The 27,179-nt window shown below is 37.7% G+C and overlaps 1 protein-coding gene and 1 pseudogene across 1 annotated transcript in view; both read right to left on the bottom strand.

Moving 5' to 3' along the window:
* The window catches only part of MALRD1 (MAM and LDL receptor class A domain containing 1), a 520,465-nt gene that overhangs the window by 18,671 nt on the left and 474,615 nt on the right, over positions 1 to 27,179 (bottom strand). Inside the window, 2 exon segments of the mRNA XM_023533144.1 lie at positions 14,867 to 14,963; positions 15,058 to 15,137. Of these exon segments, the coding sequence (XP_023388912.1) occupies positions 14,867 to 14,963; positions 15,058 to 15,137 (177 nt within the window).
* LOC111742563 lies at positions 7,646 to 7,763 on the bottom strand (annotated as a pseudogene).

Below are 27,179 nucleotides of genomic sequence, written 5' to 3'. Positions count from 1 at the left end.
TGTGTGTATGTCTGTGCACAATGACAAAAGTTTAGAAAAATATACATCAAAATAGTAACAGTATGCATGTCTGGGTGGTGACATTAAATATAATTTTAAATTCTCTTCTGGCACTTTGTCATATCCCCGTTTCTAGTCATTGGGTTGTTGTGGGTCATCTGCCTAAAAGAGAAGATCCACATCTTTTGGGATCTTTACTTTTTCCATCTTTCCTGACTCCTCACTTTTAATATTTCTTCTCAAAATCTACTTGCCAGTCCTGCTGCATTACTTCCAGTTTGGGGATGGGTCATGGTTTTCTATAACTTCGGCTTTTGCTCTCAAATGCCCTCAACAGCCAGAACCTTTGCCAGCTCTGGAGCCAGATAAGCTACTTATCTTATTCGTACTCCACTGTGCATCGTGCATTTTACTCTCAGGACGCATAGTACTTTCGTTCATTCGAATGAAACATTTTTCCATGTAAATTGCTCTGTATGAAAACTCACTCTAATTTCCTTATCGAATTCTCTCAGACACATGATCTCTTTGGTTGAAAACTGATTGCAGTATTGAAGTTAATTATCAGTCTTTGTGATTTCACGTAGCAATCACCTAGCAACCTGCTTCTTTGTCTTTTTGATAATTTAAAGTTGACAGTCTTATGTAAGAATCTGTCTAGAAAAACGGACGTAGTTGCTTTTATTTATTTACGTTCATGTTTCTCCCTCTTGAACGTTAACTTCCTATGGACAGAGCTAAAGTCTTTATTTTACAATTTCTTCAGGAAACATTACTTGAGTCCCAAGTATATGCCATGTACGCTGTTACAGAGTTACTCAGAGTATGACTTATTTATGGTGTGGTCTGATGCTGTTTATCGTTCCACGATGAGATAAATACAAAAACTGAGAACCAGTGTTTAGAAACTTTTGTAGCATTTTGAAAGAGTACATTTATGTCTGTTGGACTAGTATTTTCTGTCTTTTAGTTTCATTTTCTCAATGATTCTTACAGAAGCACTGGTATGTGACAGATTGAAAACAACAAACCAAAAGAGAGCCAGTCCTTCACCACAAATAGTTGAATGGCTTTCTTCTACCAGCATTGGGTGCCCACATATGAGTAAATACTCATTTGCTTGGCTGACTTCTTCCTTTGCTTCAATCAATTTTTGCTAGCTACCTCTTATGAAAATATTCTTTTCTCTTTCTTTCTCCTTATGATTGTGACACTTCAAAGCCCCACTGTTGGGGCCAAGTACTATATACCTTCCTCTGATCAGAATCGAATGTGTTTCATGTAAATTGCTCTATATGAAAGCTCATTCTAATTTCCTTATTGAATTCTCTTAGACACATAATCTGTTTGATTGAAACTGATTGCAATGTTGAAGTTAATTATCAGCCTTCGTGATTTCCCTTAGCAATCACCTAGCAACTTGTGTCTCTAGATGATTTAAAGTTGCCAACGCTATATGAGAATCTGTCTAGAAAAATGGATTTCTTTTATTACAACTCACAAATATTCACAAATTCCTCTAAATAGACCCCAGTTTGGATTTAATACATTTAGTTAAAGCTCCTTTGGCTATATGAATAAGTTCGGCTTATAATATTTATAAAATTAAAAAGAGCAATAAAATTGTCTTTTCTTATAGTTATTTTAAAACAACCTATTTTTAAAATATAAAGAGAAATTATAAGCACAGAAGCACACAATTAGCTTTCTATGCAGATTTATTAAAAATAATCTCTCCCTGTCGATTCCCAGTACATTTCCCTGTTTTCTTACCTGACTTATGTGTTATTCACACTAACCACGTCATTCTCTGTCATAGCTTGTGCTTTTACACAAGTGCTTCTGTCTTCTTGGGATGTTCTTCCTCCTTCTCTTCTGGTGGATTTCAATCTGTGACTTCAGACTTGAGCGATGCAGTCCACACGTACCAAACTCTTCTTCAACTTGGCCACCGTATCAGTCTCACCTCCAAAGCAAATCCGGTCTCTCCTTGACCTGTTTCTCTGGTGCTCTGAAGGGAGCAACTGAATGTGCTTATTATATGCTTATTGAAGAACTGATGTTATTTGCTTTTCTACGTATCTTTTCCACCAGGGCGTAGAGCATTATTTATTTTATTTATTTTTATATTTCCAGCCTCTAGCATAATGGCTGGCACATAATAGGTGCTTAATAAATGTTTGCAGAAAAATACATGACTGGATCACAAAGAGTTTCTGATTTATGTGTTCCTTTTTACAAAGATAAAAACAAGCTGTTCATTTAAGCTCTGTTGTTAATCTGCCCTTTGATTCTTTAGTGAGCTAGAAATTCCAACATAGTAAACATATTGTTGGACTTGTAGGACTGTCCCTAAGGATGCTTTTAAAGAGAAATTGGGTGGAATATGATTCAAAAGCAGAAAGGAGTCTCTCAGGAGGACAGCAAAGCAGTTACTGAAGAAAATTATGAGGCTGGTCCCATCCCTCCCCCTTCTAAATTCCCTATGAGCTAGTAATACTGATAAGCAACAACAATTAGAATTTCGATTCTCCATTCAAAGTTGCTGAATGTATTTGCTGCATGCCATGCTAGAGCTGTATGATTTACTAATAATACACATCTCACTTATCTTTACAGCCTTCTGGTCCTTCCTCATGTAAACAGGTTACCTCTTTCAAACAGCAACTCTCATTTTTCTGCAACACTTTCATCTACTCTGATGGCTTGGATACAAGGAAACAAAAGTAACATAGAAATGCATCATGGACTGAAATGTTGTCTTTTTGCAATGTAAGCTAACAGCGACCTGAGAAAAGATGCTGAAATTGCCTTGAATCCTGCCCTGGGGACTACTCTGCCAAATGGTCACCTGTATCAAGACGGAGACATGACTATCTTCAGACAAAATAATTAGAACGTAGGCTGTTATACAGTAAAGTACTTTTAAAAATTTTTACACATATTTCATTTCTTAGATTATTTGGAGTCTGTGTCCAATGACAATAGATTAGAAACAACACACATATACACACCAAATGAAGCTGGCCTTATTTAAGGCTTGTGTTATTGACGCAGTGCATGTAAACTGATTTTGTTTAGTCAAATAATATCTTACTTAAATAATCAGGGAGTTTGTTATTTAAAAAACTGCCAGTTATTTAGTAAAAATAGCAGATCATTTTGAAGTTCATATAAAATTCTACTTTTGTTCCATTGACAAATGGAACAAAATGAATATTCCTTTCTTGAAAAGAGTTTACCTAAACACTAATTTGGAAATGACTTATCTAAGAAAATAGGATGAGAGTAATAGTATCCTTATAAGCAAAATTGGTAATTAAATATTAGTTTGAAAGATGCCAGGCAAATGTTTTCAGAAACTTCAGGGCAAAATCTGCCATCTATATGGGCATTTAAATTAAATGGTCTAGTATGAGAGCAATACTGGGGAAAGTGGACAGAGTTACTTTTTTCACTAAATTCAACTTCCTGCCTCCCTGAAATGCCCAGGTTTTCTGATGCTCGGTTTCTTCCATAGATTTTGAATGCCTCTGCTGGTAGATTTTGGTATTCAATTGTCCTTCATTAATATTCTAGGATTTAAGCTTCTGATTATGAACTGATTTTACAGCTCATCATGGATCCCAATAATGAGTCTGCCAAGGATCATACATGCAGCATCATATGGTGTTCCTTGATATGCTTTCAGTTTCCACGGGATAAGGTTCAGTCAGGCTAGATGGAAATTCTTCAAGAATACCTAACAACGATATCCTCACTTTTAGAATCATCTGCAAGGATTCTAGTATGAATAAATTTTGGAGGATTAAGGTCACGTAAAAGACTATTTTGGGATATAAACTGTTCGTTTGGGCTCTAACATCCTATTTGAGATAGACAGAGAAGTTTAATTTAACGAATATTTATTGAGATGAATTCCTAACTGCTATTTGTTGAACTTGGGGATATAAATACAGATAAGACAAGGATTTTGCCATCAAGAGGTTTAAAATCTGTTGTGGGAGGCTTCCAACTAAAAGCCAATGTCATGAGTGAAAAGCAAGCTGAGAACAAAGTGCTGTGGAAGCTCAGAGGCAGGCATGATTACTTTTGCCTAAGGTGACCTGGGAAGATTTGCAGAGGATACTACTTTGGTGGTTAACCTTGGTAAAAGTCTTCCCTTTTTATGTTTAACTTTTATGGTGAAGGAAGAAGTAAATCCAACATTTCTGAAAATTTGTTCTACTTTCCTTTGACCAATAAGTTCTTCTTGTTCACTCTGTTCTGGAAAGATGGTAGTTGGTGTCACTCGTTCTATGTCTCAGCGTAATCGGCCCACAGATCTTGAACTCCAAGATCTTGATGTATTATTGCAGATATACAGGTCGCAGCCATCTGATTTTTCATCTATCCTACATGTTATTTATGAAATGCACATCATGGGTTAGGCAAGATGCAAGATAAAGAGACAATGCTGTCTTTGCTTTCCAGAGATTTATCAGTGAGTAGAATTATGACGGAGTCCCAGACATGTTTTTGACCATCAGTTAGTTGTGTGTTCAAGACCACCATGCAGATAGATTTGCCAAGTGTCCGGCCTAATACTGAGTTATAAGTTAGGCACTTTTTCATTTTTTAAAAATAAGTGTTAACTGTCTCAGGTAATTGTAATGCAAAGATAAGGGTAGGATACTACTCAGGTTAAAGGTACCCTAATAGCTGAAAGGCTTAATACAGTTACATTAAACCAGGGAATACTCTGGGCCCAATGAGCCAAGCTCAATATTCTACCTGAATCATGCAATTTTGGAGCTGGGAGAAAAATTTAAATAATTTAATTATTGTTTTTCATTATATAGTAATCGAAACATTCATTGGTTATAAGAAAGAGTAATTCATTGGTTATAACAAACATTTTAATTTTATAGTTATATTTTATATTAAAGGTATAATAAGAATATATAAATGGCACATTAAACTCATGCTTTCATGAATTTTTTTTAATGAGAGGGCTAAGTAAAAAAAGGAGTCTATTTAAAGATAAATAAAAATAATAGTAAACATATACATAGTGAAGCTCTAAATTGTGGGGGTGGACTATAAATGATAGAAATTTGGGAAAATTGATTGAATTAAAATTCCTCATTTTATACATGAGAAAATGTATAATACTAAAATAATTTTCTTCCCCATTGTCCAAACCCATCTTTCTTCCTGGGTTTTTCGGTCTCTGTTAGTGGCATTATCAATCATGCAGTCATCTAGGAATAATGCCCTCGAATCAACTTTGTCACTTTGTTTCTCTCTCACTTCTTATATTAAGTCAATCACCACTGCTCAGGTTCAAGTTCTCACCTTCTCTCATCTAAACTGTCCAATCTCTTTCTTAATCTTTTCTAATCTATTCTCATGCTCTGCTTTTTTTTTTTTTTTTTTTAAAGATATGATCTTGTCATTCTTCTGCTTAAAATACTTTCCTGGCTTGTATCAGTTTAGGCACTAGCATGAAACAGTTGATATACTCAAGTTGGAAGAAATCTGAGGAGTGTTTGATGAAGTGACAGTTTGCAAAACTATGGCCATAATGTAGAGAGACAAGATGAGATGGCACAGTAGCGGGGCCCATGACATCAGGCCTGTTATAACCCTGCACAGGGAGGAGGAAAAGGAGGGGTGTAGAGAACGTAGTTGTCCATGCACAGGGGCTCCTGACGGACCTATCATTTCTGGCAGCCAGTTGGATCTCCATTGCAGGAGAAAGCCAGGGCTATGAATACCCAGCATGCCCTCCTTCATCCCTCAAGATGCCCCACTTTGGCCAAATATAACAGATGACAAGGGAGCTCATGAATGCAATCCATAAAGGTCAAGTCTCCAGATTTTCCTTTGACACTTTTCCATCCTGTTTAGTGGAAAAGTGTGGAGAGCAGATCTGGTGGACAGACAGAAGAAAGCCAGCACTCGGCCCTATTCTTTTTCTTAATGAACTGACATCGCTTTAGTAGGCATTCAAAATCCTTTAACCATCTCTCTGCAACATTCTTTAATACAGGTGATTTATTGCTACTCCTCCCATATTCTACAGCTATGTGAGCCATTTTTGAAAGCACGAGTTCCCACATTTTCTTTTATTTTCTTAATTCCCTTTCCTCATCCCTGCCTGGTTTCTTCATCCTTCAAGTCTGAGTACAAATGCCACCTTCCCTCTGCTGCCCACTTAATTAATCCACCCAGATTGCTGGCTCTCTAGAATATGTCACCTCCGTGTGACAGAACAAGACTTGTTCTGTGCACTACTCACTCTACTCTGAATAGAAGGAGCTACAACTTCATGACATCCCTGGTCACAGGGCAGGGAGTGAGGCCCTTCTGAGAGGAGCAGAAGTGACCTATCATCTTGGGACAAATGTTATTTCTCCCTTGAGTCCTCCCTTATGGGCCTTTCCTACCATTTCACGACAAAAAAACAAAGGTGGTGATTAAGGGGAAAGTATCAGGGAACAGGCTGCATAGGCTTCTCTTTAAAATAGTGAAGAAGGAGGAGGCGAAGGTAGAGGAATCACCACATGTGGTCCAATCTCATTTCTAAGGGGAAGATTTTGAATTCCTCTTTTCGATTTCCCTTTTCCTGCTCAAAGTAACCATTTAGCGGGGTTGGCAGAGCATGGCCAGTATATGCACAAGGAGCTGAGATTGGGGAGTTAGGTCGTGGATCTGAACAGCTTGTACTTTGTGTGGGCAGAGACACTCATGTGCAGAGAAGAAAGTTTGGCTGGCATCATGGTCATTGCTGCTGGTGGAAATCCAGTTTGCTAAGACTAAGTATTCATTTCTGGGACCAGGGCAGGCTCCCTGGTGACACTCTAGCTGCAAAAGCAGCTGAATGCCTTGAGGCATAGTGAAAGCAAGATTTTGAGTTTTCTAACAATAAATATTCATTGCTGGGCCCAGGTTAGGCCTCTCTAGGGACCTCAAATTGAAAGAGCAGCTAACCTTCTGCCCTCAAAGCTCCGCATTATCATACAAGGTGTTGGTGTTGGGAAAGGGTCTGGTAAAGAGATTCCCATAGATATTTTATTTGGAGGTCAGGGCAATTCATTAATAAATCTCAAACAAGAACCATCTGTATCTGCGGTGGGGTTATCCTAATCGCCTCTCTTTCTTATCAGAAATAAAAACAACAATTATTCTCTTGATCATTCTTTCCTCCCATTTCACCCCCAAAGTATTTTGGTTTATATTTCTTCCATTACACACGTCATGGTCAAACATACATTATAACTGAGCATGAGTCAGAAAGCAAGGATATCGTCTTATATACCCTTGAGATCTCTCATGGTTAGCACATAGGAAATCTTCATAAATGCTTGTGGAGTTGAATCATGAGGCATTCCCAAGACCGCATTCAGGTCTTATAATTTCCTATTTAGCAGTCTATCTACTGTTACACACACTTTCTTACAATTCTATGAAATTATTTAGAAAATCTCCAGATCTAAACTCCTCCCCATATCTTTACATAGACATATCCTATTTCTCAGCATAGCTAAATGAAATGTTTATTTTAAACTTGTGTTAGTTAATTTGTTAAATGAACACAATCTTTCAAAAGTGAGTGCCGTAATACAGGGTAATGAATATGTCTTTTTTTTTTTTTTTTTAATGCCTATAGGACCTGATATTCCTAGATGGTCTCCCATCCAAGTACTAACCAGGCCCAACCCTGCTTAGCTTCCAAGATCAGATGAGATAGGGCTCGTTCGGGGTGGCAGGTCATAGAGTGAACATGTCTTTATTTGACAATTTTTCCCCAGGAAAGTTGATATTATCTAAAATAGGAAAGCGGCAGGTATAATGGAGCTGCAGGTAAGGGAAGAATAAATAGTCCACTACTACTTGTATCATTTAATCTTGATTCCTAAGTTCATAAAACCTATCGTCTATTCCTACAAATGACTGTAGAAGGCTGCCATTTTTGCTGCTTCCTCTAAAGTACATGGCAGAATAAATATCTGGTGGCATTTGGACCATGGAGACAGGTATAGTACACACGTGTCAGAGACCTTTCACAGTCACCCCCTTCTTGGCCCATCCCCACCACCACGGTACCTTGATGTGGGGTAACTGTAGCCATGTTTAACTATTGACCCTACCCCATATCTCATCCACATTTGATTTGACTAGAAATAGGATCTTGTTCCAAGTGAGCTAATCAGGTCTTCTTTTGGAATAAGGGACAAAAGGACAAAAATTAGTCTCTCCACATGCCTGGAGACATATAGTGACTAGCATCCATATTCTAAGTGACATCATTTTTTTATGTAGACAGTGAATAGAGGAAACATGTCTTCAGAGAAGATCTCTAAGTGGAGAAGCAAAAAGAAGCAGAGGTGAGAGGCAGATGAAGAATTCTGCTGAGTCCAGGCCTTTCTGAGGTCCTCCCTCACTCCTTCCTACCCTTCATCTCTGGGAGGCATGTGCATTTTTATATGGAATTCTTTATTTTGATTAAGCCAGCTTGAGTTGCTTCCTTCGTCTGCAATCAAAATGTCTTCACTAATACATTAGGTGGCAAGTAACTAACAGAAGGTCACGGAACGTACAATAAAATCCAGGAAACCAGATCTCTAAAAACAGTGCTAAGTGGCTCACTGCTGTGCTTAGCATTGTCTGAGCATATAGTGCTCCAGCCTATGTTTTTAAAAAATTTAATAAAAAATGTTTCTTTCAAGTACTGAAGGGCCTCTTATGCTACAGATTCTTTTTACAAAATCTAATGAAAAATCTTCAGGTTAAGGTTTATTTAGAGAGGGTGATGAATTTCCTGCTTATATTAATTCCTGTGCATCTGAAAGTTTAGTATTATTTTCAAGGTGACTCACTGTTGTCTCACTTATTCATCTCTAGGCCAGAAATTCTAACTTGCTTTATGACTTAAATGATTTCATGCAAAAAGACTTTTTAAAAATGTTGATGTGCAATGTTTATTTAAATGTAATCAGGAGATTTAAGTGATGTTTTTGGTGATGCTCTGAAGTATTGATAATATTCAATAAAGTACAGTCTTTGACAGTTACATATTGGGTATCAATTATGCATACAATGCTAGACAGTGGGGACACAAAGATGAGGACTGAATAATATGGAAATAGTTAAGTAATAACTCCGCATAATAGTGGTGCAACTGTCTTCTTGAGAACAACATTCTGACAGCTCGGTCACTATCCCGAAGGGATGCCAGGAAATTTTTGCCTGGCATCAAAAATATATGGGGTTGGATACCTCTGCCAGTCAGAGGCTGCAGAAGGCCATACGCTTTGGGGTCATTGTGAGACTTTCTCAAAGGGTCAATGTGGAAAGGTGAGACCTTTCCACATTGTGGTACAGTGGTCTTTGAACATTGTCGCTTGAGTTTTCTCTAACATAATTTTGAAAAACTACGGATCTCCTTTTACATTTTAAAGTTAATATACATGTTGCAAAGGATATAATTTCTAAAATATTTTACGTTGAGCTTCTTGAAATAATGGAATTTATCTGCCATGTAACCTAAAAGACAAAGCCAATGCTGCCCTCTATGCAATCAGCCAAACCAAACTAAATTTTCAAGAAAAGTTTGACTTCACGATTCAACTCAAATATATATGTTAAAAGGTGACCCAGGACAATCATCTCAATAACTGTCATTTTAAAATCTAACTGGGAAAGGAGAAGGAGGAAGGGAAGAGGGGAGTGTGGGAAGAAGGTGGGGGGGGGAGGAGAGAGAGAGAGAGAGAGAGAGAGAGAGAGAGAGAGAGAGAGAGAGAAACTCAGCAAAGATTTACCTCTTGCTTCCCTTCCAATGTTGCTTATCTCAAATTTATTTTTTAACTGTGTGAGTCTCTTTTTTGGGGTGCCGCATTCTCAGATTCTCTATTTGTCTCCCCAGGGGCTATTCCTCGGCCCCCCTCTCACAGGTAATTTATTTTGGTAAGAATCAGGATGGGTATGAGGTAAAGAGAAGGATACTCATGAAAGAATAAATGAGAAAGGTGAAGCGTCAGACTAAATGAGCCTTTCTCAATCTAGAAGAGAATATGCGAAATTTGAGCATCTGCGAAATGCCTCCTGGACACCATTTGTGCCTCATGTCCTGAGAAGTCTCCGAGGCCTCAGGGTAGGCAGACTTCAGTCGATAGACCCTCGGTGCAGTGGACGGTGTTAGCCCTGGTTTGCGTCCGCCTTGTGCCGGGCCGAGGCCAGTCTGTTCCTCTGAGGCAGTTCCTGTCTCTTCGATTCCACTAGTGGCCTCCAGGTCAGGGGATGCAACGAGTGACTTGGGAGATCACCAATAAGACTAGGGATACGGTCTCGAGTGGCATTTGTTTGGATACTAATGGGGAATAAAACCTTTTCTTCTGAGATTTTTGAAATCAGAGGAGAAGGTACAAGGGAGAGGGAAGAGGACAAAGAGGGGAAGCTCAGGGGGTCAGAGACAGAAATACTGGCTCGGACCTCCAGCCTTGAACCTCATACACCTCTGTTAGGGGTGGGGACTAAGATTTGGGCAATTGACTGATGGAGATATTTCAAAAAGCTAGTTTAAAAACATGAAAGTATATATATGCAATCATTTATGTCTACCATATTCTATCAACCATCCTTTCTTCAATATCCAGTTCACATATCTTGGGCAAATTTCCTAACTAAACTATCATTTTTCATGATTAAAATTTAGTTTTTAATGATTAAAATGTAGTCCAATCTACTGTAAAGCTGCCATATAACATCAGGTTCTAATCTCTATTTGTTTCCTGCCCTTTCCCCATTTCAGACTGGAGATCTGACCACACTGCCGCTTGGAGTAAGGAAGAGAGTGAAAGTCACGATCTGACTTTGAAACACCCCTGCCCTGCCATTTCTCAAGGCTTTGCTCTTTGGTGGGGACAGAGAGAAGAGGGGGATATGGGAGGTTGTAATTTTCTTAGTAACTAGTCGCCTGTCATCGTTAGGGAAGCGTGTCCCACTGCACAATGAGTTTGTGTAGCTCTCTTTGCTCTTGTCATGGCTCCGTAGTGATAGCATGCGGATCGTGTGTGCGCATGCGCCAGGGGAAGCCCATTCTGTTGTCACTGAATATTGTTTAAAGGAAGAGCAGCTGCGTCAACCTTTAGCTCAGCCCCGCCCCCAGTGCCCTTTTCAGGAGGGACGTCACCTCACCCACACTGGCAGCTGCCTGCACAGCCCACCGACTCCAAGTTATCTCTGCTCGGTGTGCTTCTTCAAGTTGACTCAAGAAGGAAACCACAGGTTCTCCTCCACACCTTCGGAGGGTTGTGCGGAGCTGGGATACAGCATAATTCCCACCCGCCTCCTGTTCTCTGATTGTCGTCAGGTACATTACATGGTACAGAATGCTCCCAGAGCCACCCGCTTTCAACGCACTGAACCAAAAATTGTCTTTATGTCTGTTTGCAAAGGGTACGTGTGTCAAATACTCTTAAGATCTTTTTTCTCTACACTCTACTCTGATGCAGCACAGGAATCAAATTTTGCACCTTTTCGTCCCAGGCATCACCAGTCTTAACTATCTATTTTCTTTGGTCTCGACTGGCATTTGGTGGTGGGCTGTGCTGCTGGTGGTGATAGCTTCCTCTCTCCTTCATTGGGGAGGAGGTAAAATCTTCTCACTATAAACACCATACTGATGCAAAGACAATGACTTCCAAGACCCCTTCTCTCTTCTTTCCAGTCCTTTCCTTATGTAGACTGGAGAAATGAAAGGCTGGGTGATGATGGTGTAGATGATTCTGCTCCCAGTAACAAGCCTCAGTGGGTTGTGTCTGACCCCAATTACTGGTAATCTTTGACAGTTGTTTAAAATATGTGGTACTGGGAGCCTCTTACTTGTGACATGCAGTCAATTTCACTCAATTTCTTGTTAATCTTGTTCAGGGGTTTTTCTAGTCTGTTAAGAGTTTTGGTTTGTTTGTGCAAGATAATAAAAACAGATATATCTAAACTTTCCATCTCAAATAATGATGTTACCCTTTATTCCTGGGATCTCACGGGTAGGTTACAGGATATGGAAATGATGGGCACCAATAGCTTATAAGGTAAAGTCGATGCATCTAGAGAAATTCTACGAGAAGCCTAGCAAATCATTGAAAGCATGGTGTGGATCTGGAGCATGGAACAGAATTTCAGTAAGAGAGAGGGATGATTTGAAGCCGTTAACATATAGATGGCATTCAAACCCTTGGAAAGGAATGACATCTCTCATGGAGAGTGCATAGAATGGGATGGGAAGCAGATATAAAGGCAAACTTTGGGACCATCGATAAATGATAGCAAGAAGGAGAGGACTAAAATTTTTTTTAAAAAAGTAGAGAGACAGAGAAAATATTAAGAAGAGATGAACAAAGAAATAGGGAATGAGAAAATAGAAATATGGAGTTTGGCAAAGAAAGAAGGTGAGGAGTGAAGAAAAATGGGAAAGTATGATATCGAAGAAGAATAATAGAAATGAAGGAAAGGGGAGGTGGCTTTGTCAGGCTGTGGCATAGTGCCACCGACAGTTTCCTGAGGGGTCTCTCCAAAGCCCCGATGGTATAGGCTGTCCAACATGAATCTGGAGAAAGTGTGAAATTTATGGTTCCTTCTGATACTCTGGCTGGTTATGTTAAAATGACAACTTATTCGCATATTGTGATGATTCATTTTATGTGTCAACTTGCCTAGGTTATGATGACCCGTCCTTTGCTAAAACACATGTTTAAATGTTGCTACGAAGGTGTTTTTAGGCGTGATTAACATTTACAATCAGCCAACTATAAGTAAAACAGATCACCTTAGTAATGTTGGTGAACCTCAGTCAATCATTTGAAGGCTTTAACAGCGAAGACTGAGGTTTCCCAAAGAGGAAGAAATTCTGCCTCAAGGCTGTAACATAGAAACCCTGTGTGTATTTCCGGCCCGGCAGCGTGCTGGGCGGACTGTGGACTCACGCTTGTGCCATCATCTTTTACTTGAATATGCAACTTGCTGGCTTGCCCAACAGTTTCACGCTTCCAAGCCCCAACTGCACGAGGCGATTCCTTAAAACAAATCGCTTTCTAGCTCAATATATTATGTTAATATTATTAATTTTATTATCAACATAATTAAAATTATTTTATTATCAATATAATTAAAATAATGATTATTTAATTAATATTAAGTATCATTTATGTAATTAAGATTATATCTTAATATACTATATTAAATATCTTATTCTTTATATAGAGAGATATGTTAATCTTAAGATATCTTAATATACTACATTAATGTGTTTTAGCATACATTGCTATCATATTTATAATAACATAATGCCATATAGTATGTTATTTTATATACTGTATTAAGATATTTAAAGATATGTATATATACACACACACACACAAAGAAACAATAGGATATCTATCTATGTATCTATGTATCTATGTATCTATGTATGTATGTATCTATCATCTCTCTATTTACCTACTCATCATTTTTGTTTCTCTGGAGAACTCTGACTAATGCGTGTGTGCATTCTAGAACAGAACCAGTGTTTCACTAGTAGCTTTGTGTTTTTCCACTAGATTACAAACTCCCTTAAGTCCAGACTGCTTCTCATTCATGTTGACACTCACATTGTCTGGCATGTCTTAGGCATATGCAAGAAATAAGTAAAGCATGAAAAGATCAGTAAGATCTTCTGGATAGTAAAGGATTAAACATTTCGTGTCTCTTTTTTTCTATTGAACACCATAGTTTTAGAATAACTTTGCCTTAACTGATATGTTTTGGATAAGCTTGTTGTCTGCTAATTAATAAGGTTGCAGACTCGAGATCTGAGAAGAATTCATCAAGTGGAGGCACATATGAATTGACACCAAAGAAAATGCAGTTTTTCCGTGCTCTATGACGATTCAGTGTCGCAGATATAAACCTCTGACCACAAACTCAGCATGCAAAACATGATGCATTTCTTCAATTTCTTAAAATTTTATTAAATTCTGGGCCTTTATCTTGTTCAGTTCATGGAAAAGTCAATCACTTTCATTATTGGGGTAACCTGTATCCCATACAGCTGATGGGAAGATGGGTACCGCGTAGGAAGTGCACAGTATCTGGACTGGTACTGTATATTGTGAGGTCTTCTAGATCAGCGGTCCCCAACCTTGTTTGCACCAGGGACCGGTCTCCTATGTGAATCTAATGCCTGATGATCTGAGGTGGAGCTGAGGCAGTGATGCTAGTGTTGGGGAGCGGCTGCAGATACAGATGAAGCTTCACTCACTCCTCCCACCACTCACCTCCTGCCGTGAAGCCCAGTTCCTAACAGGCCTCAGTACTGATCCATGGCCAGGGGGTTGGGGATACCTGTTCTAGGTTATGCGCGAGCTCAGCCTGCAGAGACAGCCCGTCTTTGGCCTCTGTTCTGTGCATTGGTTATGACATGGGGGTGTTGGCCGGGAATGTTGGTGCCTAGACGTCAGCCTCCACAGACAGGTAAAGAAAGTATCTCATTTGCAGCTCTGCTACCTTCCCTAGGCACCACCTATCATGTCTTTTTAATTTGTAAACAATGCCATGTTCCCTTGTCATCCAAAAGGCCCCTAACATAATCTGAAAAGTCAATTTAAGGCTTTTTACTAAAAAAAAAAAAAAGAAGAGTGATTATTGTTATGTAGCTACTGCTTTCTGCCCAGAGAAAGAAATCCATAAAGTATAGAAACACTAAAGTTACCTGCCTGTAAAAACAGGGTGGAAGGAAAATACAGCAAATGAAGCGTTTCAGATAATTGTTTTGCCACTATATACTTTAGTCAGCAATCAAAGGCTTCATTTATTTAAAAAAAAAAAAAAAGGCTTCATTTACCTTACTGGCATCTTTCTGTTCACGAGAAAACACAGGACCGCGATGGTAATATGAGTCAGCAGGAAAGCTAATCCAATACTCAGGAGAGTCCAAACGTCTAAAATTGCAAACCAATGAAAAAGATAAATATGCAGTCACAAATATGAGAGACCCCCAAACCAAATGTTTTGTTTAGTCACAATGTCACCTACTATTCTGAGTGTATGTGAAATCTGCAGGAGGAGAATCAACTTTGATGTGACATCAATTTCCTTTCCATCCTTGTTCACATCTGGAAATGCGATAAAATATGGCAGAAAAAAAAAAGAAGTGAAAACATATTTTAGCAGTTTTGTCATGCAATGAAATGATGAATGTCAATAAGCAATGAGATGCCAGGAATGTGGGTAATGTTGATAAAAAATCAAAAATGTTCAAACCGAAGAAAAACAAAATCGAATTTTATTTTTGTATTATTATGTAAGATAATTTTTTTTCAATATTCATTCCCTTCTTGACTTTATAAGGTAGGAACTTGGTTTTCACAGGCTCCTTTTATGTTTCCCAAAACTGGCTTGCTTTTCGCCAGTGTCCGTTTTACTTATCATTTATCTCAAATCCAAGAGCTAGCACATTTTCAACAGTGAACAGATTTAAATTCTTTCCGATATTGATAGAGAACATTTGAATTATAGATTAACAGAAATATAAACCAGAGAGTATATTTATTTCTCATTACAAAATGGATGATCTTTCAGGTTCGTAGATTTGGGATCAGGTTAATGATCTCATTAGACGTATTAGGAATACCCTTAGAGTTTCATTACCTTTGCTTTTCTTAGGGATGTACATGATGAAACCTGTAACACAGAGAGCATCATCGCCTTTGCTGTGGACGGTCTTCAGCTAGCTCAGAAATGGAGACTTGGCTGTGCATCAAAGGAAGATGAGGTTTATTTCTAAGTGGTAAATGTATCAGATACTTCTGATAGAATGTGTTTGCATATGGGTGTGAAAGCCTGTGTATACCTTCTTGTTTACCAGAAATAATAGGATCTAAATTAAGAAAGGGTTAGTTGGATTTCCTGCCAAGTTCATGGTACATGCTACAAAATAGGATTAAAAACTAGCTTTTGAATGTGCACGCATAAAAGCTGTGTGTTAGAAGCAATGCTTCTTCAGCACCCATTTGTTACATTTTCTCTCAATCGCTTTTGAACTTGAAAATCGGAATGCTCAATAGCAATTCCTACACAAAAGCCACTGCTTTTATTAAATAAAGAAAGCTGAGAGGTTCAAGGAGGTTTATGAGAATGCCTTCATTCCTTAGTAAGTATTCTTTAAAAGGTAGACATTTAAGACAATTTGATTGTTTTGATGTCCCTGAAATGAATATTTAAATTAATCTGAATTGCTGTAGCTTGCAGTATTTGGTGTTTTTTTTTTTTTTTTTTTTTTTTTTTTTTTATTCTCACAACCTTTAGGATATGTTCCTTGCCAGTCCTCATTATTTGACAGAATGACTCTGCATGTCTGTCTTTCCCACGTGCACATTCTGGTGTGGCCTAGACATAGGGGACACTTTTTCAGTCTGAGTTAACTGGGATGCTTTAGAATTCTGGCATCAGATTACTATTAAGATAAATTTGGACAGTATCTTGGAATACCAGTTAAAAAAATAATGGGGAAAAGCCAAACCAAATGGAAAACAGTACTAACGTCATCTATTACCCATTTTCGGTCTAGCTTCTATTTATCTGTGTATATGTATTTATATGTTTTGTATATAGATACACATATATACATATACTTGAGTATAAATCTATCTCTATATATGTATCTCCTGGTGATGGACAAATAGAGTATTAAGTGACCTTTTCTTTTGACAGTTCTTTACTAAAAAGGTTTTTCAACTATACTGAAAAAAAATGTGATGTTATTTTTATAGAAATAGGTATAGATACTATGGATAAAAGGAAAAATTATGACAGGCAATTTGTTTTTAGACTGATAAAAGTTTACTTGTAACAATAACAAGATACAACCTTCTTCCCAATAGGTACATAAATACATATCACTGAATTTTTATGTATTTATTTATTTAACCAAAGAACAATTATATTAAATACTACATAATGGTGATATAATCTTATCAACTAACATGAGAAAAGTAATAGAAGGAAATGAGTATATCACCTCTAAGAGTTTCAACTTGTGCATCAGTCTGCCATCTTGAAACCAAATGTTTTCTATAAATGTTTTCGAGATGACTTATTGTTTGTGAATTTTAATAGATGTCAATTTTGAAATATGAATAGAAATTACTGAAATTTTAAAATTACACAGTAAAATCGGATTCAAAAACTTGTAGTCAAGGAACGAATTGTTCCTCGAAGTGAAAATTGCAATCTCTACACCAAACTGAATCCTGAACCATCACTTCCTCCTCATTTGATGTTTATCATATTGAAATAACACATGCTTAAAGGAATAAGTGAAATTATGCACAAATACATGTTAAAACACAACTCTTCACCTACATATGCAATTTCACTCTCCTGATGTAACCAATATAAACAGCCAAGTATGTCTCTTTCCACGCCTTCCTCCTTCTCATAGAAAACACACACACACACACACACACACACACACACACACACACACGTGTATATGGATTGCATGTGTGTTTTCTGTAATAGAAGCATTTACATCTCTCTGTAACTAACTGGCTTTACTTTCAACAATGATTCATGGACTTCCTTAAGCTCAGCTATCTATATAAACAACCCATACAGATATTTAATTTTCAGAAATTAACATGCATACATTTTTTTTAGTTTAATCTTTTTGTTGTCGCTTTCTTCCTTCTCCTTCACCCCTATGCGCCAAGGAGAAACATCTGCTCAGTTGCAGAAAGAGCAAGTAGATAATTCAGTGTTCAAAGTAATTGTGGCAATCTGAGCTCTAGACTCCATTAAAATCAGGAGAACAGATGAGATGTCGAGTAGAATTCGGTGTGCTTTTAGGTAGGCAGATAACAACCAGAGAGAACCAGTCCTATTGGGCACCCTAGACAGAGCTATGAGGAGATGGGTGGTTGGGTGTTAGAGCGGGGTGGGTATGGGGGAAGACTGCATAATTGTTGGATGCTAAAAATAAGACGCCTAAAAGAATGGGACAATGAGATTCAGCATATCTGCTTGACAATTAATTAAAGAGTAAAATAGCCCTTGCTAAATAGCCTCTTAGCTATTTTATGACTGAACAAAGCTGAATACAACTGTGATTTTACTTCTTGTATAATCCCAAAGGATATAGACCATAAGCATTATGTAATTCTTATGCTAAGACTAAGATACCTTAATCCAAATTGGAATGCTTATTTGTTTTGTTTTAATGTCAAGAAGGGAGAAAATAAATGTTAGATGTGATGTAATTATTTTGGAGGTTTTGTATTTTTATAGTGAGTCACTAGAATCAGCTTAACCAATAAAATTAACTGTTAAAGTTGACAGAACGGAAGAAAAATCATTATTTTCCCCCCAGAAAGTACTCATAACCAAAATGCATATGAGAAAAATCTGATTTATTTTGAACTATGAGAGGCTGTGTCTTTTGTCACTTATTTCATATACCTAGTAAGTATACACATTTTTGTAACTATGGAAGTTCAAACGATTATCTAATCATACAGTGTGTTGTGAACGCCTCCCCTGAATTCATTTAACAACCCGTACTCCATCCCTTCCCTCCACCAAATTGTAAGCGTTTCTATGGTTTGGTTGGGATTAAGCCCCAACCTGACCTTTGGGGTTATCTCATTCTCCTTGGTGTAGTGTTTTTGTCTCAAGACTCTGTCTATCACCACATGGGGTGATTATTCCTAATCACTAGGGGTTGGTTCACAGGTCACCGGCTTGTCCAATAAGAATGTTGTCATCCTGGGGGACATTGTGATGGCTACTTGGTGGTTAGAAACTATTCTCTCTAACTCAGATATGAAAAAGGGAACATGGAGCCCTGTGAGCTCAGGCAGCCCTCTCGCTACCACTTTGTTACAAAAGCCAGGCTGAGGATAAAATAAACCAATAAGAAGACAGCCTATGAAAATGAGAAAAGGAGGAATAACCTTAATAGCATTGCAAACTTCTCCATCAGTTGACGTTCCAAGCCTGCTCTGCATTCAGACTCTTTAGTTACATGAGTTAATAAATTCTTCCATCATCTGAGCCATTTGAGTTGGGCTTCCCGTTACCAGAACACAAACATATCTTTAGCTTTTCTACTCTTCTGTTTTGATACCTGAATTCTCTTCATTAAATCAATGATCCCTTATTCATAAAACATTTATTGAATGTCTGCTGTGTATAAGATGACTCTACTACATACATAAAGGATGGACAAGACATGTTTGAGAATTTGTAGGACCATAAACTTAGAGGAAATAAAAACACAGTATAAAAATAACTGAGATACAAAGTAGAAAATAAAATATATGAAATATAAGAAAAGTAAAGAAAAGTGCTAAAGGAGAGGATAAAAGAATTGCTTCAGGAATCTATTTTTCCAGATCCAGAAAGTGAAAAAAAATGTAATCTCAACTATACATTTATAGAATGGGTGATATATTAAATTATATTTATTCCAAAGAATAAAGTGTTTACATATGTGTGTATTATATAACAATGTTTCAGAAAAATTGGTCATCCAAGAATATAGGAATCATCTATAATTCATGGGATCTAGAGAAATATGTTCAAATATAAGTTGCTATTGGGATCCTAAGTTAACCTCTAGATTTCCCAATTCTTTATTACACCATATTTTTTCAGCCGTACTTATCCTAATATTGCAGTTTTTAAGGATGTAGGAAAAAAATCCCTTCAGAAGCAGAATGCATTCTGAATATATTTCAGATTAGATTTATAATTTAGCATTATAGCAGTAGACTTTATTAGGCATTTTTATAGCAACATGTTATGACTATTAAATTTTTTGTAGATCATTTTTGTTTATAGGAGTCAGCATCATTCTACATTTACATTCCATGCTTCAGAAAACTGCAATATATAAAGTCCAAAAGGAATTATAATTAAATATCTGCTATGTGTTCAACAGTATTCTAAATGCTGTAATCCAATATTTTTAATACAATAATCTTACAGAATAGGAATTATTTCCCCATTTTATAGTTAAAGGCACAGAGGAGTTGAGCAGCAAGTCACCCAGGGGTCTATCCTGAACGAAATTTTAAACTATTTCTCTCTGTCCCTTTAGGCGATGTTCTGTTCAGTACAGGGTTTTGCTTCCCACAATTTTCCCAAAGGTGGAACATAGCTGTTTATAATGGTAGTTAACTTTACAATTTTTAGCTATTAGAAGAGCACCACTAGAAGACACTTCTGGTCTTAATGATCTGAAAATGTCCATTTGTCACATTCAGCTTTATCTTGGAACTGTCTCTGAGTGTGGACGGGGCAGCTGTGGTTGGTGCGGGGAAAAGACTAAGTCATAGAGTGAGATGCCTGGGTTTGAGGCTAAACTTTGCCTCTTTCTAGTTATGTGGCTTTGGGAGAATCAAATGACTTCAGTTTGCTCTTATAAACAGTAACAATTACAACTCACCTCACTGAAGGTGTACGAGAATTAAGTAATGCACAGGAAAGTACGCTGCAGACGGTCAGGTGTCATCCTTGCCGAGCCCACACCCAGCCTTTTGCTTTCTACTGTAAAATCATGGTCGTGCCTATTCCCTGTTGACTTTATGCCCTAAACAACCAGCCCTCCAAGGAGCTGGCATCTGAGCATCGGTTAAGACTTACGAAGCAGCAAAACGCCATTGTCTCAGCTTCTGTTTCTATGGCTTATTAATTATGCCATTTGAAAAACACTTTTACCCATGAGTATGTCTGGAGGTTCTGATCCAGTTACACAGGTAGGGGAAGAAAAAGCAGGCGCTGAAGATGCTGTGTCTTCAATGAATATTCCTCTCCCCAGCACTGCCTGAGGTTTCTACCCGTCAGAAGTATGTACCCCAAGGCGGGAGAGAGTGGTGCTGTTCCAATTTAGCACAAAAGCATCAGCTCAGGCCAAGTGTTTTCAGGGCTACGTGCCGAGCCTGTGCCAACAGAATGGGTGTGGGACAATTGAGGTAAGCCCTTACCAAGCCGTCCTTATTGTCATGGGTGAATTCATTGAATGGAAAATGAGAAAATGGGAGAAGCCACTAAGTAATCTCTGAGCCACAAAGCCCCACAATTCCACACTGACTACCAGCGATTAATTTGTTTGGACTAATTTCTTCCTTGACTAATTAGCTCCAAAAAAGTTTATAAAATTTAGAAGTATTAGGGAGAGTCCATCTGAAAGAGAAAGATAAATGTCTCACTTTATCCATGCATAAGGGCCTGTTTTCTTAACACAAACAGAAGAAAGGGAGAAATAAAATATAATTAGACACTCTGCCCGAGCCCACTTTCTAACAGGTCTTCTGCTATTAGGGGATTATAACCCAGGGTTCAGAAATAACTTATTTCTGGGTGTGCTTGGCAACACCTAGTCATTACTCATACCTGGAACAAAAGCTCCTCCCATCCTTATTGTCATTTGCATGTTGGCCCCAGCACATGTCTCACTGCCAGGAAAAACGAATGAAGAGCCACACATTTTCCAAGCATGTGTTCATGGATTGCTTTGGTGGGAACTGGCAGAGGGTTCACTCTGTTTTTTTAACTACTTGAATTTCAACCAGAGCGAAAGTAATAAAAGAACAAATTAAGTGTTAATGCAGAGGAACGGTTATTTCATAAAAATGTTGCTATTTGCACCTTCAAATTTAGACGAGATTATAAATGTAAATTTGATGACCGGATCCACTACTTTTTCCTGACTCGGGATAACGGGGAGAACAGATCTGATTGCATTTTTCCTCACAATTATGACACTAAAAGAAATCTTAATTCTATTTTGAAATCCGACATTTCAAGCACCAGAAAGAGATAAGGATTCTATTTAAAAAAAAAAAAAAGAAAAAAAAAGATGTATAAGTTAAAACAATTTCTACATTCCCACATTCATTCCTCCACTTCATTATCTCAACCACCAACGTTCCATCGATTTACCACCGAATTATCTCATACATGTGGCCTCCTCTGCCCCGTCCTGCTTGCCACATGGCCAAAGACCCTAGTCGCTCTAATACTGTTACCGGTTCCTAACTAGATTTTCTGCCTCCTGACTGAAGTCACATAGTCAACTTCCCCGATTCAAACCCTTCACTACTTTCTCACAGCTTTCTGAACCCGGTCCAGATGACGTGGTTTTACACAAAGGCTGTTTTCTGACGTGACTTCTTGGTGGCACAGCTCGTTGACCTCAATTTTCCCTTTGCTCTCTTTACTCTTATTGGAAGAAGCCCTTCGCCTGAGAGATATACTCTTTCATCCTTCTAGGACTCTCCAGGATATTTATTCTCATTGGCTGGAAGACGGCTTCACTCCTTATCAATGTGGCTAGCTCATATGGACCCGTAAAGACATGGACAAAATAAGATTTACCTTGGGAGGCCTTCCTCTGAGCCCCTGCCAATCTTAAATATACCATCTTTGGTCCCTTGGCCACTCTGCAAACTCCTGTGACAGCACTTGGCACAGAGTTCTGCAATTGTCTCTTTCCTTAGAAATCTTTCTAGATTATAATTTTTTTCAAGATGAGTATACCTGTTATACTCTCCTATGCTCTAATTAGCACAATCCTGCTCACAGGTATTTACTGAAAATATTCACTATCATCACCATAATGGATTTGTGTTACAGTTATCAAAGCACTTTTATTTTGTACATATATTATTCCGTTTAATCATTATACCAGTGATTTATAATTTAGTATGCATCAGAATCAACTAGACATTTTGTAAAAACAGATTGCTGGGCACATCCCCAGGGTTCTGATTTAGTAAGTGTGTAGTGATCCCTGAACTTCATTTCTAACAATTTCTCAAGTGACATTGACTGCTGGTCTAGGGTCACACTTTGAGAACTATTGCTTTAGAATATTCTTTTGAGGTTGTCATTATATCACATGGATATCTGTGAAATATTTGTGATATTTCACTTCCTCACAAAAGTAGGGTGTATATTATCAGATTCTGTCTTTAGGGGATGAGCATTTGAAAATGCAAATCACATGCTCCTGTGTGGCTTTTATTGTAATTTCCACTTGAATTGATAGTCAAGTTGCACGGAATTGCAAATGTAGGAAGGAAGCACATTCATAGATTATTTCAAATTATTGCAACATGGTAGAAACAACTTTAATTACTTCAGAGTAAAAATAGAGCAGGTAAAAATGTCTTTCTGTTTCCCTTTTGTTCACACAGGTTGGTGTGGTGCTGTAGCTGATGTGATACCAAACAAAAAAGAAAAACCCTAAAATTGATGTTTTAAATGGTCTACTTCTCCCGATTTTTTTTCAGTTGTTATGAAGAAAATGTCCCTGGAGTCGGAGTGGGGAAAAAAAGAAGAGCGAGGAAGCTAAAAAATTCACAAACTGAGCAATTAAAAATGGGAGTCAACAGAAACTAGTGTCATTCTAACATGAAGAAGGCAAGGGCATTACGTTTTTGCTGTGGGGTGTAGTATCTGTAAGAAATAGGTTTTTGAAAGTTTTCTTCTGTCATCATATGACGTATAAAAGAATTTTCTTTGAAAATGTCGGTTCTGACCTCTAATTCCAGTAAGACCTTATCCACCTTCTCTTTCCTTCCCATGAAAATACACACGAAAACACATGTAAGTACCAAATGGTAAGGCTGACAATGAGAAAGGACAGGCAGTGAACGGCTGGCTCTGGAGGGGACTTCCACCAACCAGGGTGGTGACAGGGCCAGGGTGAGAAGCCATGGGTGCCCACGGTGCACTTTGACCTCTGGTAAAGTAGCGAGGCCCATGACTTCCTTAGTGGAAAACAAAGAATCTTCTAGTGACTTTCCATCAGACTGAGGAAAAAGTCTAAACGTTGCACTCTGTGCAGAGAGCAATTATCGAGCGTCTTCTGTCCTCTAGTCCTTATTCTAGGTGCATCTGTTAGACTCCAAACTCACTCTCTCGCGATATGATAGTGCTCATCCCCAAAACACTGAAGCTTGTTTTTGCCTCAGGAACTTCATGTTTTCTTTTTCTGACAGATAAGCAGTTTGCCCAAATCTTGGAATAGTTTGCACTATCATGGAATTGTGATCTTGGCTCGAATCACAGCTTCTCAGATGGATCTTAATCAACAAGTCTATTTAAAATATTCCACAGCCAGAATCACTTCTTCATCCCCTTTCTAACGATCTGCCCACCCTAGTTATTTTTCTTCACTGCGTTTGTTACTACTGAAATGTTATGCACACATGAACACACATGCATACATATTATATATGTATGTATATTTAAAATATATTTGTAAGTATAAATGTTCATTTGTAAATACATATAGATTACATATAATGTGTAGAAAAGAAATTTACTTATATATTATGTGCATACACATACATATCTACATTAAACTATATGAACGAAACTTGAAAACCTCAAAGAAATGAATGATTTTGCAAAACTATAAATTATAAAATTAATATAAACAGTAGAAATCTAGAGTAGTTCAATAACACATATAATATTGAAAAAGCCTTAAAAAATGTTCCAAGACGAGGCTCTTGCTGTTTTGGTCTTTCAAAGTTTCAAGAAAAGGTAAATCCTAAGCTATACATGGTGTTTTGGAAAATAAAAAGCTACCCAATTTACTTTAGGGAGATAATGTTTGCCTGATAACAGAACCTCAAAAAGTACTGTGCACAGAAGAAAATCAGAGAACACTGTCACTTATAAATACCAAAATCCTAACTAAATTATCAGAACGCTGAATACGAGACTGCACTGTGCTGTAGGATTTTGTAAAAACTGCCTCTTCTATCTGTATGCAGTTATGATCCATGAGGAAAAAGGCAAACCAATCAGTATAAAGGGCAGAGGGCCTTGTAGGATAGCAGTAAAATTGTAAGTAGAAAATCTATTGTTTTGAGTTCTAAAATTCCTTCCAAGAATGTTTCTATCTCTAAATCACTGTACTGATGAATTTTCTCCTTCTTAATGATTAAGTAACCCTCAAGTTACATAAACTCTTCCAAAAATATAAAATGGCAATAACACTGAAAAAATACATGGTTATTAACAGGTAATCCCTTAATATATTTACTTGCCTAGATCCGTTTACTGGTGATTTCCCTCACATATTTAATAAACAGATATTTACCAGATTATATCTACCCTAAATATATGAAATGATTAAGGTGAATTAACTTGTTTCATAAAGCTACATCTCTCTGCTATATAAACCAAGGGGATCATATCCATATAATCATAGATTAATCTCGCTAAAAAATGTGCAAAAAATCCCAAAATAGAATACAGGAAAAAATTTCTATTACAGACTCTAAACAGTAGACTGTAGTATTTTAAAAAATATATGAATATAAGTATATGTTTTCATTGTTCATATATCTGTGTTGTTAGATTACGTAATGATCTCACCCTTGGACAAAATGAAGAATGATGGACTTACTGTGTAACACCTGGTGACGGTGGCTGGAGTTGGCACAGAGGAGAGAGAAATCTCTCAAATAAGAATAGGGTGGCGTGGCCAGCAATGGAAGAAAAATGACTCTGTTAGGGGCTATTTCACGTTGTGAAAGTATCATAAGGCAAATAGATTTTTAACCACCTGGACTGGAATACTGGTGTATGGGAGGGAGAGAACTTGGTGGGTGTTGGGGTGGGGGTGGGAGGAAGGGCAAGGTAAGAGCCGGCCGATGATGCTGATGATGAATTTTTATCAAAGAGAATTTGCCTTATCTTCTCCTTAGATTTCAGCAGTTTCTGTTATAATAAATCCTGATATTAGGTGATTTCTACCACGCTCCATCTACGGAGCAACATTTTCTATTAAAAAATGTATATAGTTTTAAATGTATATATTTGCAAGAAAATAAGTATGCACTAAAATTCAGAATTTCAGGCAATGAGAACTGACATGTAGCATGTATTGGTTGTGTTTATGTTATTAAATATTTAGCTATTTGTGTAGCATGTTATATAGACTATAAAAACAGATTGGTGCAAAATCATAAAATACAGATTCTCATTTGCTTCACATTGCATAGTTGTAGTAAATCAAATGTTTTTAAAAACAGACTTTAAAAATGTATTCAAATAACTGTCACACTGTATGTTCCATATTGTGTAACATACACTATATACTAAAACACGTTTGAAAACATATCATTGTGTTCTTTTGAAATAAGATTTTAAACTTGATTTATTTGTTTAAAAATATTTATCGAGGGCCAGGTGTTAAGTCTTAAGCATTTGGATAGCCACACGAAAGACCAAGTCCTGACCTCATGAAGTGCACATTTTATGGAGGGAGAGAGGGACGGAGAAAGACAATGAACGAATAACTATGTTTACAGTTATTTAACTACGTAAGCAACTATGTATATAGTGGAATCAGAGAGGGTGCAGGGCCAGCGGAAGGACCAATTTGGAGGCTGTGAGTATGGACAACTTTTTTGAGAAGTTTTGTCACGAAATGGAGAAGATGAATTTGCTAGGAGCAGGAACGACAGCGGGAACAGGTGAGAGTGATGTCTGCTTAAGGGTGTAGCTATGAGCACATGCTTGTGGACAATTCAGTAGGTCAGGAGAGGCTGATGTCTGATCAAAAGAGGAGGGGTGATAGAGGAGATTGGGACGAGGAGAAGGAAAGGATTCTAGAGCCCATGGACAAACAGGGTCTTTTCTGAGAGACGACGTGGAACATGAGGGCGGTTATTTGCTATTGGGAGTTCTCTGATCATGAGGCTTATAAAGAAATCTGAGGGTAAGTAATTGGCAGAGGTGGTACTGTGGGGTGGGAGACTTGAGGTGGAGATGAGAAGGCATAAAATTGGAATAATTTCTGACTGTCAGAGATCACTCAAACTAGACACATGCAACAAGCATTTTCATGCAGTGCTGAGTGCCCATTTGAGGTCGTGTGTGTGTGTGTGTGTGTGTGTGTGTGTGTGTGAACAAGGGGGCATTTGCTATTTTCACTAAAGCATTGCATGCGTATTGTTCAAAAACTCAAGCTGCACTCAAGCTCCCAAATACTTCCCGTTTCCTTAACTGTTTCTTTTAGTGTGAACCTCCATTTTTATTAATAATATACAATATGGTGTTATCTTGATTTGTCTATTTTATTGTTATAGTTAAAAATTTCACTGCATTAAATAAACAGTAGCTCCTTACTG

The sequence above is a fragment of the Pteropus vampyrus genome, unplaced genomic scaffold (genome assembly GCF_000151845.1).
Source record: "Pteropus vampyrus isolate Shadow unplaced genomic scaffold, Pvam_2.0 Scaffold96, whole genome shotgun sequence".
Classification (NCBI taxonomy): domain Eukaryota; kingdom Metazoa; phylum Chordata; class Mammalia; order Chiroptera; family Pteropodidae; genus Pteropus; species Pteropus vampyrus.
The sequence above is the reverse complement of the archived record's forward strand: the minus strand, read 5'-3'. Positions and strand labels throughout refer to the sequence as shown.